Source organism: Pimephales promelas, chromosome 16 (genome assembly GCF_988280905.1).
Source record: "Pimephales promelas chromosome 16, fPimPro1.hap1.1, whole genome shotgun sequence".
Classification (NCBI taxonomy): Eukaryota; Metazoa; Chordata; class Actinopteri; order Cypriniformes; family Leuciscidae; genus Pimephales; species Pimephales promelas.
In genome coordinates, this window is record NC_142784.1 from 27848507 (window position 1) to 27861289 (window position 12783).

A 12783-nucleotide genomic window follows, 5' to 3' on the forward strand; every position below is an offset into this window, starting at 1 on the left:
GAGCAGCATTAGAGATTTGTCAGACATGTGCTGTTATCTGAGATGGGACCGGCCAATTGGCTAAAAGATAACAAGCTGTCAGTGGAAGGAACACATACTGTTAGAACAAGACAATCTCAGTTGCTGCCAGAATCTTTGCAATTCCAACCATATGGAAAAACCTTTTTATATTCTTATATAACTATATGCAAAACTATGTTTAAACCACATTGCAAAAAAGTCTTGCTCTGGTGTAAGACAAATGAAGATATTAGCAAATGACCACCAACATGTACATATCAGAAACATTCTGTCTTCATTAACTTGGCAACCAAACCTGGCAATTAACAAAGACAAGAATAAGTTTTTACAGCAGCTAACAGTAATGATTTAACTAAACGGATTACAGAATTTGGAAAAAGAGGTTAGATTATTTTTTAACCAGTGTTAGGGCAAAGATATTAAGAATAATGCATTACAGTGTTATTATTCCCTAAAAAAAGAACTTTGTGTTACTTGGTTACTTTATGGAAACATACTTTGCATTATTTTTTCTCACTTTCTCACTGTTTTTTAATAATCATGTTTAATTTGGACTTCTCTGTGCTTGCTCTTTGAGGTGGTGACCATAGACCTGCATTATATGACTGACAGACAAGAACGGTTTGACCTAAAAATATCAAAATTACTGCGGAAACAAAGACACCTACATCTTGGATTAATTTCAAATTTCACCAAAAATTAATTTCAAAGTGAACTATCCCTTTAAGCGTTTCGAAGCATTATTGCTTTCTGATACAATTTTGTTGAAAATGGTTCATTACTCGAAGCTTCATTCAGATTCAGAATAGTAAATGTAAAGCACATCAGTTACATTGCTTGCGATATGCTGCAATAATAATTTTAAAAAATGATGCAACTGATTACCTCAAATGTTTTAAGTTTTGCCAACTTATTCATATGTCTTTGCAAACTGCATATATATCCAATGAATGCTGCAACTGTTGTATCTTGAATCATATAAATGGTCTGATTAGAGAATACAGCTTGTCGGCTTGTTCAGTTTAAACATCTGGCAAATGCGTGTGTTCAGCAACAAATAATTGATTATATGTGACTCATTGTGCTGATGAATAATTCAATGCTTCAATCACAAGAGAATCAGACTGCTGGTGTAGACCTAGATAAGCACTATTCAAACCCGATAACAACAAAAAAAAAGTCTGTATTGCAGAAGAATGCTGATTTTTTTATTCATGAATAATATTTAACAAAGCTGAGGAAATTTCTGACCCATTCTGATGATCTTCTCAAAAATAAAGTCCCATTTGCATGTCTTCAAATGTAGAGAAATGGCAAAGTGTTTTGTGAAAGATAAAGGTGCGGAATCAGAAAGAATGAATCGATAAATGTGACAAATGTCTTTGGCTATTGCCTCAAGTGATGTAGCTATGCACAACTTCATTTGACAAAAAGATGTCTCTTGTGGAAAATGCCTTCCATCAAATATAGTTAACGTGAAATGGCACAGAGGGCAAAATAGTTCCTTGTTATGTGGAAAGTGGGCCTTCATTTGACCGACCTCCATTTCTTAAAGGGACTCTGTGTAGGAAATACCCCCATCTAGTGGTTAAATAGTATTTTGCATTCAAACGAATTTTGCTCTCCAGCGCCTCTCTTTTTCAAGTGCGTATTGCATCTACGGTTGCCGTTATGTACCAAAAATGCTATGACAGGATGTCTTGTAGTAACACTTCATCGAGTTTTTCTCCGGGTGAACAGGTTTGTAACTTAAAAAAAAAAACAGCAACTTATGTGTTAACTTATGTGTACAATTTATGTGTCTAGCTGTATAAATTAATTTTAATTCTCTGTACAATCTTATCCACATAGCAAAATCACAATTTTAGCTAATTGATCATTTATATATAAAAAGAAAGCTGTATAGAAAATCTTACAGAGAGCAATATTTTCTTCAATATTTTCTTACAATCATTATCTCTATATTCTTACTGAATTTATAGGTTATAAAGAATTAACTTACAAACCTTGTTTTTAGCACCTTCCTTCACAATAGCTGCGAGTAAAGTAGTCAATAGCTGCTATTCATCAAAGACCTTGTTTAACTTTTTTACCAATAAATGTTATACTGTCTATATAATAAAGTACACAACCAAGCAATGACAAAAAAATTAAGTCAGACTGTAACATTGACTAACCTGTCGAGGAGAAAGCAGGCAACTTCAGCGTCTCTTCTGAAATCTTTCTGCTGCATTAGCTCTTTCCACGGTTGAAAACGCTATCCCGATATTTAAGGCCATTGCACACTGAGCACGAAATATTCGTATGCGTATTTTCCTGTACGTCAGCCTAAAAATTCGTCACGCATAGAAACCTTGCACACCGAGTCCGTTGCGTATTTATTAAACCTTTGCGGGAAAAAACGCAAAAATACCAAATGGATTCGTCAAGCAGTGAGGATGATTTTTGCCCTCTCTCATATTGAAAAGAGAAGAAATAGAAAATATCCATCCAATCCTGAAATTGCGCCGAGAGGAAGGAGTTCATTATCAAGAAGTTGCGATTTTATCCTGAGCGATTCAAAATTTACCTCAGAATGTCAGCGGGACAGTTTGATGCTTTGCTAGCGATTCTGGAGCCACATATTAAAAACAAGACCACCAATTTCCGTGAACCAATCGATTCTGAACGGAGACTGGCAGTGTGTCTGGTATGGACCAGGTATGGACACACACACAAACACACACACACCCGCGCGCGGCCCTGTGGAAGCGCTGGGCAGACAGAACAGCTAGGCTGTTCTTGTGTATGTATTGTGTATATTGTGCCCAAATAATACATTAGTTATCGAATAGGCTGCTCACCCAGATAGCAACAAAGTCTGGGCCGAGTCTGGCTTATATTCGGCACTTCTGGCTTAATTCTGGCACTGTTTTTTTCACACTCTTGTGTCAAACAATACTAGGCTAAGCTCTGGCTGGAGTCTGGCTAACCAAAAGAAACAAATCAAATTGTATCTGTTTGGCTAAGCTTTGGCTTGAGTTCGGTCTGCCAGAATAAGGACATTTTTGGCTGAGATCTGGTTGGGTTTTGGTTGGCTGAGCAAATAACAGACCTCATGAAAGTGCTGTACTGTAAAATAGCCGTGTAAGATGTGGTGTTAAATTGGTTCATATTTTAGACATAATTATAATGCAACCTCATAAATAGGGTTAATTTTGTTAAAAATAATAAAATGAAATAAGTTTGTTATAGACCTAGTTAAAAATACATATAGATATGTATGCAAATAGTTCTCTTTTACACAGGCAGGTTTTAAGGAAAGAAGCCTTGATTATTCTATTGGCAAGATTATTTTAATGGGGGGGGGGGGGGGGGGGTTAAGGAGGTGATAATGTGCAGATTGCAGAATGGAAAAAAAAAGATGTTTGCAAAATGACTGAAGACAAATGGTTCAGTCTGCAGCATAGACAAAAGATTGAATGGAACTGAAAGAGTAGGCTACTTTGTGGTTATCCAAATGGTAATCAATATGCCACACACACACACACACACACACACACACACACACACACACACACACACACACACACACACACAAAAATTCACTTTTTGGGGAATTTATTAGGTAGCCTACAGATGTACTACAAAAACCCATGGTTAAACTATGATTTTTTGAAGCAAAAACCACCCATGCTTTGAGTTTTCACAATTCCTCAATAAAAAAATTATATAATCTCCATAAAATAGCCTATACATAGCCTATTGTAAGTATTTGGAGAATAAACATTTATGTTCTCCACGTAAACCATTGAAATCGGTTAAATAAAACGTGGTTCTGTTTTTAAAAATCTCCGGGAAACTTGCGTGTTTTTAGAGCAGTGTGAGCAAACCACGCGGCAGTCGATGCGACGTCTGTGGCTGCTGATACAATCTGGTTTGCAATGCATCATGGAAATTGTAGTTGATTTACATGTACAGTGTTAAATCCGCTTTGCAAAAAGACTACTTTTCCCAGAATGCACCCAGTGACACCATCCCGCCTACCAGAGGATCCGGAAGTTGCGTAGCAGCTATTCAGCAACTCAACGCGCAGTCGCGGTGAAATTCAAATAACTAAGTTAGTTGTTCTAACTTCGACATTCACGCTGTGTTGGTTTTATCTTTTGAAGTTTTAATAGCTACATGATCAAGGTAAGTTTATAGTTTTTCACTATCTTAACACGTGGATTTTAATCTATAGCGCATTACTAGATACGATTTTTGGGGGGTTTGTGTGGTTGGATTTTATTTGTTTTTATGTTGGAGAGGAAATAGAATTGATGTTTGAATTCTGTTTTTCATTGAAAATTAACATAGTGAAGAACATCGGAAGCTGCTTCTTGCTGAACAACAGCTGATCTTTCTGAGGCCACCAAAACGGAAAATAAAGTAAGATTGACTATTTTTTAACGTTAATTCATTAACATAGACCTTTCTTACAGGTCCTTATATATTTGTGCAGTTTAACACATTATAATGCACATTTCTTTTTGAATTGCAAAAAGGGAATTTGTCACTGAATAGTCTTTACATGACCATACCACACTTTCTTAATCAAATTTAGTAATCATTAAAAAAATGTACCTTTCCTAAAGATGAAACAGGCGACTAATGGATGAAAATGACCCCGATGAGGAGGCTACTGCAGCCATGGCAAGTAGAGAAGTTCACAAGACCTCACAGAACATCGCAGGCAACAGGATTTAACTTTACAGTCTCACAGACAGGCAATACAGTCACCATGGCATCATGAAACACCCAGACCACAGAGAAAAAGCCTCTCAAGTGATGACCGATTAATAAGATGTAAGATTTCATTTAGTACTTTTAATAAGATGTAAGATTTCATTTCGTATTTTTCATCATATATTCACTGTTAGTGTAAGGATACTATAGCATGTGTCATAGCAGTGGTGGTGTGGCATGCATGACACATTTACACTTTTGCTTTACTGTTTGTATGAATTTAATGTATTGCTTGGTTTCTGTTGCTTTTTAGTACGGTGGCTGAGAGGTCTCAACATTCTGCAACAGAAGAAAATGGATGCAAACAGAAAAAAAACCCTGTAAAATAAGAACATCTTTATCACATGTGCTAAAACACAACCAAATACATAAATGCTCTCCAAATGTCCGGCCAACAAATATCTACTCGACAATGGTGTTCATTGTTTTATTTTTATTATTATTTATTGTTTGCATTGTATTTGCAGCATGTGTGTTGTGAAACTGATGTCTTGACTTGCTGGTGTTTTTCTTGTTTGCATGTTTTCTTCTGTTGCAGGACTTTGAGATCTCTCGGCCAACATATTTTTGTTAATTTTTGTATCTCATTATTTAAGAATGCCACATACACATTTTTGTTACATTTTAATTTATTGCTGTCTTTTTATTATTCTTGTAATGTGAATTATAGTTATATTTTGTTTTGTCTTACTCTAGTATTGGCTTGTATTTTGTTGTTTATCCTTTTATCTGGCTGAGATTGTCTTCCCTTCTCAATAAAATATTGTTCTTTGCATTTCTGTAGTGTCATTTTTTTTATTATACCTTGTTTTACACAGGAATAATTTCTGGTTCAGTTTTGGGGACTCTGGTATAATATTGGCCCAGTTATGGCTGTTTTCTGCAGCTTCTGGATAAGATGTGGCTGAGTTCTGGCCTAAAGGTGGTGGCAGTTTGGCTTTTGTCTGGCTGACATATGGGGAGTACGGCGTTGTTTTGGCCCAGTTCTGGGTAATATCTGGGTACACTGCAAAGCTCTGGGCGAGTTTTGGTTTGCTCACGGCTTTGATCTGGTTGACTTACGGCAAACAGCACTTGGGCCAACCTTGGCCCGTAATTCCATGCGGTATGTGGGCCAAAATCTCAGCCGAAATTAAGCCAGATCCGGCCCAAGGCCAATTTGCTATCTGGGCAATCACACTTTATTCGATCCTAAATTTCAATCTGATTGAAAGGGGAGGTTTATTAATTTCATAATCCAATATAGAGAAGAGAACATAAACACTTGATCGAATTGAAAACCGAAACTGAAAGCACGGCGCATATGTGCAATGATTTGAGGACGAGCTCCCCCGGCCCTGAATTGTCAAAAGACCTCTCAAAATGCTGGCTCTGGATGCGAAAAACGCAGAAAATCGAACCATATCCGATTAATTTTATGACGGAAAAATGAATGGTCTTGTTTTTTGCAATCTCCGTTCACTTTTCCTTTTTCGTTCAAGTCTGCCCTTTTTTTGCGAGGAGGATGCATTCTCCTGTGACTCGGCATATGGTCCGCAATTAGAGCAAAAGAGCAATCAGCAATCAGTGCAATGCAGCCGTTTAAACTTGCAGGGAATGCGCCTCTCAATGTGACGTGACGATGGCTCTGAGTCTGAACGAAAACGCGTTGTGGAAACGCGTTTGGCTTGTGGTACTTTTTGACCCTCTCTGCTATTATAGTTTTCAAGATGGCGGAACGGACATGGAAGCCTCCGTGAACCTACCCGTCCCATGTACATAAAGATAATAAATTCTTCATTTACGAGGATAAGTCAGATAATTTGCAGAGGTATTTGTACACCATTGAGGACATATTTATGAATAAAAATATTGATTTCAGATAATAAAATACCTAAAAATCTACACAGAGTCCCTTTAAAGGGATTGTTATCGCCCCCCCAAAAAAATCCATCATCCCTTTCCAAACCTGTATGACTTCTTTCTTCTGAGGAACACACAATTACACATTATGAATAATGTACTTGTCACTGTTTTAAGGATACCGGAACTACACAAAGGAAACCCAGCATTGTCTTGCAGTGATGATAAGCAAATCTTTCGACACAAGAACTATGTTATTTTTGGTTCCTGATACATGTGAAAGTGGTAGGCTACAAGCGAGACACATCTGCCTCAGATACTAGATCATGTGTTTAGGCCGCAGAGGATGTGGTAAATGAACATTTCAGACACTGATAACCACCAAGAAACTTTTCCACAGCGCTAATGTAAGCTAAGAACTTTTGAGTTGTAAGAGTCCATAAGATTTTTCGGTATCTTGTATTTTCTGCCTTTCTTTTACAAAACATATGTATATTTATGTGTTCTGTTAAATACCACAAGACAAACTTTGGAGTGTGTTTGTATGCTCCGTGATGTGGTATTTGGCCCTACATATCTTCACCGGTAAGCAGAAATTCATTATTTCTTTAAGCACATGAAGCTTACTTTTTAAATACAGTATAATATTCATTCTTTTAGTATATGGAGCCTATGGTTGTGTGATGACAAGTTCAGACCAGAAGGTTAATGCTGGTACAGATGTGCATTTGTCGTGTAATTTCTTCCAATGTCCTGGACATCAGGATTTCAGTTCTCTCAGTGCGGAGTGGGAATTCCAGGTACAAACCATCACAAATATGCAATTAATACTTTTTATTTGTAACTATAAAAAAAAATAAACTATTGTTATAGTTATTCTATTGCTATTTTAACTGCTTCTATTGTTCTCATTTGTAAGTCACTTTGGATAAAAGTGTCTGCTAAATTACCACAGTCTCATCCCAAGTCGTCATATACCTGACGTCTTGGGACGTCTTTTGACCATACTGTACGTCAACATCCACCTTTTTAGGGTACCCTTAAACGTCGGTTAGTTGACGATCCCGGGCCGTCATACAACTGATGCTTTACCTTTAACGTCAATTAGGTGAAGCGGGAAGGTTTATGGGTAGGTTTAGGGGTAGGGCTAGGATCCAATAACGTCATATAACCGACGTTTAAGGGTACCCTAAAAAGGCGGCTGTTGACGTATGGTCAAAAGACGTCCGTTATATGATGTAAATGTAAACTCATGCTTTAGTACTTATTCTATTTTTTTTTTAAACACAGACTATCACTCAGACAAAAATAATCCTGTACTACATCAGCAATCAAACCGTATCAACACTTCCTGGTGTATATTTTCATGGAAATGTCAAAACGGGGAGTTTTGATATATACCTCCCATCCGTGACCCATGAGAACAATGGAACTTACCTGTGTAGACTGCGTCTCAGTGGCAGGTTCTTCAAGAATCATACACATCTTATTGTCCAATCAGGTAACACACCTTTGTTTGTTTTCTAAATGTAATTTTTTATTTATTTGGTTTACTCATTGTGGATCATGTTATGTTCATGTAACAATGCGAGTACAGAGTTTCTTATTAACATTAGTTAATGCACTGTGAATAAACAACTTGTATTAACTAGGGTTAATGTATTAACTAACATTAACCCTTTGATGCACAACATATAAATAGACCCGACTGAGTTTTTTTATTTTCTATAGCTTTGCAAGAAATTAATTTCATCATTCATTCCAGGTATCCTTCAATTATCTTGTTTCAGATCATTATCTTTATTTAAATTTTTCCTTTATTACTTTTCGAATAAAAATCATTTTTGTGTCACCGCCCTTCTAATGCGCAACATGGGTCTAAAATGACATGTATTCATGTTTATTTGCTGAATATTTGAAGGAAATGTATTTTATAGTTTATTTATTAAATAGAGGGTATGCGTGTGACGTCACCGTCGGCCGGAGTGCCTGCAGTTACTTACAGTGAATGGCAAAAAGAATGCGCGGCTGTATTTGTTGTTAGCGTGAATGCCGCGAAAAACAAACACAACACATATAAAGTGGGAAAGAGCTTTGCGATTGACTGTACAACTAGATTTGACAAAAAATCGGAGGTAAATTTTTACAGACTGCTATAGAAAGAGGAGCAAATGGATCGCTGCAATTCACAGAAACAACTGGACTCCAGTCAGCGAAAGGTGGATTTGCAGTTATCATTCTGTGCCAATATGCTGAATTTAGGTGTAAAACCATACCGTTATATATATATATTAACAACTCCTCAATTAAATATTTATCATTGCATATTCTGCGTTATTGGATGTTTTTTAATAAACACTAACCAAAAAAAACTATAAAGTGTTAGGGCTGGACGATATATACAGGCTATATATAACACTGATATAAGTGATCACCCCGATTTAGACCTACCTACTGTATATTGTATTTATATAAAGCTTTATATTTAGGTCTATATTGCTTTTATTTCCCCGGTGTCGAAATCAGGCAAACATAAATGTCAGGCAACACGATTCCTGGCTGCTTGTCAATATCCATGGATCACTGGATCTTTAGTAAGTTGTAAGGAACACTACAGTATATTGAGTCCAACATTTAGTTTAAATAGATACAATTGTTAGTTTTGTGTCCAAAGGATGTCATACCAAATGCAGCAAAATGAAAATGTAACTTTTTATAAGTTTAAAATCTTATAAGTCTCCAAAATGATTGAAAATGCCTGTCAAATTCAGAACATTCTTTCAGTGGATTAGTTTGTGTTAGAGCTCCGAACTCGTTCTTCTCACCTTTATTTTCTTCAGCACTGACCAGGAGAAACAGTCCAGGTGGGATTCATCCGCAGGCTCGTCCTCCCTGGTGGCTGGCCCTGGTGTCAGTGCCTGGGTTTGTGTTACTAATTGGTAGCGGGTTTCTGGCAAGGAGGGCTTGCAGATCAATCCAGAAAGGTGACGACTCAAAGTAAGTCACTGTCAGTCCAGAGAGAGATATAACACACTCTTAGAAGAAAAGGTTCTATCAGCGCTACGTATTTGGAACCCCTAAAAGGTTCTATACACTCTTAAAAAAGGGTTCCTCTGGGTTCCATACTTGGCCAATAGAACCTTTTACCAAAAAAAAAGGTTCTATATAGAACCATTTTGGAGCAAACAGTAGGGGAAAAGGAGCGCTTCCTGGATTTCAAAGTTTGGTTAAAATGGTGCTCTTGGATGGGAAACTGTATATGACGAAAAGGCAAGGGAACTCCAAGGAACTCCAATTAACCATCTAAAAAACTCCAACGTTGGAGTTTTAGATGGTTAATTTGACCAAGCTATGATAATAAAGGCTTTTTAACTTTTCTACTTGAGAGAACCATTTTGGAGTTCCATATATGAAAAGGGGATGGATCCATTTCTGGTTCTAAATAGAACCATTTCTTCTAAGAGCAGCTTGGCATTTTACTTTTTTTTTCCTGCTTGTCTTCATGTTGTGCTTTATTTTCTATAGGCAAAATATGGAAGAGGTTAAAACCAGAGCTGCCACTGAAGATATGGGAATTACATTCAAGGTAACACTTTGTAACTTCTGCATTTCTGCTCTCATTTCCCATCTTTGCTTTCTTCTCTCGGTAAAGTAAATTAATAAATCAAATTTTCATATATTCCACGCTTTGTTTATTCTGTTTAAATCAACAAGGTTGAGATTTAAATCTATACTGAATGGGGTGATGATTTTAAGCCAATGTCCAAAAGGGATAGTTCACCCTAAAATAAAATAAAAAATTAAAAAATTAAAAAGTCACAATTTACTCACCCTGGTGTTGTTCTCCCTTCTTTCTTGTATGGACCACAAAAGGAGAAAAAATAAAAAAAAACTCCCACTCACACTTGTCCATATAATGACAATGAATAGTCATTAAGCTTTTTAAAAATTACGATTCAAGCTTTTTGAAATTCTCCTTTTGTTGTCTATAAAAGAAGGAACGGTAAAAGGCATTAAGACAGTAAATTATGAATTTATTTATGAAATTATTTAACAAAGAAATTGTGAAATTTAGGCAAGCCATTTTCACTTGGCAGCCATTGAAATACTGCATGCAGCACGTTCTCCCATTCATAAATAAGAATGAGTGCACGGTCTTTCTATATCTAAAGTGTTTGTTTAAGCTTGTTTTGTGTCTCAGGTGGGATTCAGCTCTATGAATGTTCTGCCAGATGTGAGCAGTCTTCCCAGTCCAGACGACATCTATGTTACCATGGTAAGCAAGAAATATTAAACTAAGTAAATCATATGTGAATGTCAATTAAAGTTTCCATATGTCAAAATACTTTTTTAGTATTAATAAAATAAAAGGCCACTTAAGTTTAAAGAGAGTGCACCTTCATCACTTAAAGCTGCAGTCCAGCGTTTTTCCTCTTTGTCGCCATCTCCGGTCTAACTCCACAATTCTTAACAGTTTACAGTCTCTGTAATATGTTTTAGCAATACATTTCCAACATTGATGTTTAGAATTTTCTCTTTTTAGAATTGCCTTTACAGGGACTTTAATATACTTCAATTTTACATCAAATGTTATGTGGACAGTAATCTTAGGCCTACACATATTAATTCATTTCATAATGGCTTGCACTCTAAGTAAAATAATGTGTATAAGTAAATGCATACATCCCTTCCAATGTAAACTGGATTTAAAAAATATTTAGTAGAGCGAGAATGTGTTCACAGGATGTAAAATGGTTTTTGTTTGTGTGTATTTTCAATTGCTCGGAGCAGCACGGTTTCCCATTCACACCAGACGCTCCTGCCACAGCTGAACGCAAGCGTCTTCCGTCTGAATGGCAGCCAAAAGATGAGGAACCTGTATCCCACAGCCACTAAGATACAATAAGATCATGCTGCTTAGTGCAAAACTCATAAACGATGAGGCACAAACAGAATTATTAATTATTTAAATGGATGAGTGTAAAAAAAGTTTGTATTGTCACATAGTAAAATGTGTCTGAGGCATTAGTTCCCATCATGTTCTGGTTAAATGTGCACTATGTTGGGTTGGGGTGTGTAAAACTACAGGAATTTTTAGAAGATTTAGATTATTTCGGTTGTGTTTTGTGACTGTGGATGAATGTCCTAAAGTCCATAAAACATTCACTACTAGGCTTAAGAGATGTAACCAGTTTCGATAAAAAGGAGGTATATGAAGGCGTCTCAAGGTATCTGAAGACGTTACTGTACTGTTTCTTTGAAAATAAATTCCATCACAGGCCTACAACAACCATATGAAATGAGTAATGCTTTACAATGAACTCTGTTAGAGAGCCACATGTGACAATTAATCTATTTAATAAAATAACTTACTAACCTGTTGAGTATGAAAACGGCATCTCCGTTTGCATTTCTGAAACAATATGTTGAACACCAAAGTTGTAACCTTCCCAATAACAGACTAAATAGAATGTTTGTTAAGTCAAATCAAATAAAAACTGAATTAGAACGAATTACTGAAACTAATAAACATTTAGTCAAATGGTTCATTGCATGTTTTTCTGCAACGCCAAACATGTTAGGCCATTAGGGACTGCAGGTGGAAAGGTATATGATTATAATCTGGTGAAAAGCACCTTCTGGTTCTTTTCAGAGAAGGATTTGGTGCAATTGTACATTGTTTCCTATTAAATAAAATCAAACAAAAAGTAAATAAAATAAAAATAACACAATATTTGGCCTACATTGAAATTATACCAATTTATACTTCAGAGATTTAACTTAAGTGGTGGGGTAAGTTAAAATACTGGCTCAATTTACCCAAATGCATTTGGCTCACTTTACCCCACAGCTGTCATTTTGGACAAAACTAGTTATGTCAATTCAGATTAATATTTAAACGATTTGCATGGTTTTAAACGTTGCTAAATCACCAATATCATACATATTTTTTTACATTTCATTTGATGTAAAAGCCATTACATGTGGTATGCTAAAATTGTACTTTGACAAGCCAAAAACAGTTTTTAAAGTAGGCTAAATGATTTCCTTCCACTCCTCCGATGTGTTTCTCTTTTTCACAGTCTGGCAGAAATGATAGGTGGTTCTGGTCACATGACAATTAAAGTGTACGGTTGTCAAGATAAAAGGGGG

General features: G+C 36.2%; 1 protein-coding gene and 1 long non-coding RNA gene across 2 annotated transcripts; both read left to right on the forward strand.

The window, feature by feature from the left end:
- Positions 1-4091: 4091 nt before the first annotated feature.
- LOC148973370 (uncharacterized) lies at positions 4092-5083 on the forward strand. The gene is made up of 4 exons (XR_016146897.1): positions 4092-4194; positions 4360-4431; positions 4638-4848; positions 5042-5083. It is a non-coding gene; the product is annotated as an uncharacterized LOC148973370 (long non-coding RNA).
- A 1814-nt stretch (positions 5084-6897) lies between these two features.
- On the forward strand, positions 6898-12175 carry LOC120478750 (uncharacterized). Its single transcript, XM_089121392.1, has 8 exons — positions 6898-7037; positions 7153-7215; positions 7291-7430; positions 7921-8131; positions 9471-9627; positions 10156-10216; positions 10832-10906; positions 11422-12175. The coding sequence occupies exons 2-8, from the start codon at positions 7185-7187 to the stop codon at positions 11524-11526; spliced, it is 780 nt and encodes a 259-aa protein (XP_088977518.1). The 5' UTR covers positions 6898-7037; positions 7153-7184; the 3' UTR covers positions 11527-12175.
- The last annotated feature ends 608 nt before the right edge of the window (positions 12176-12783 follow it).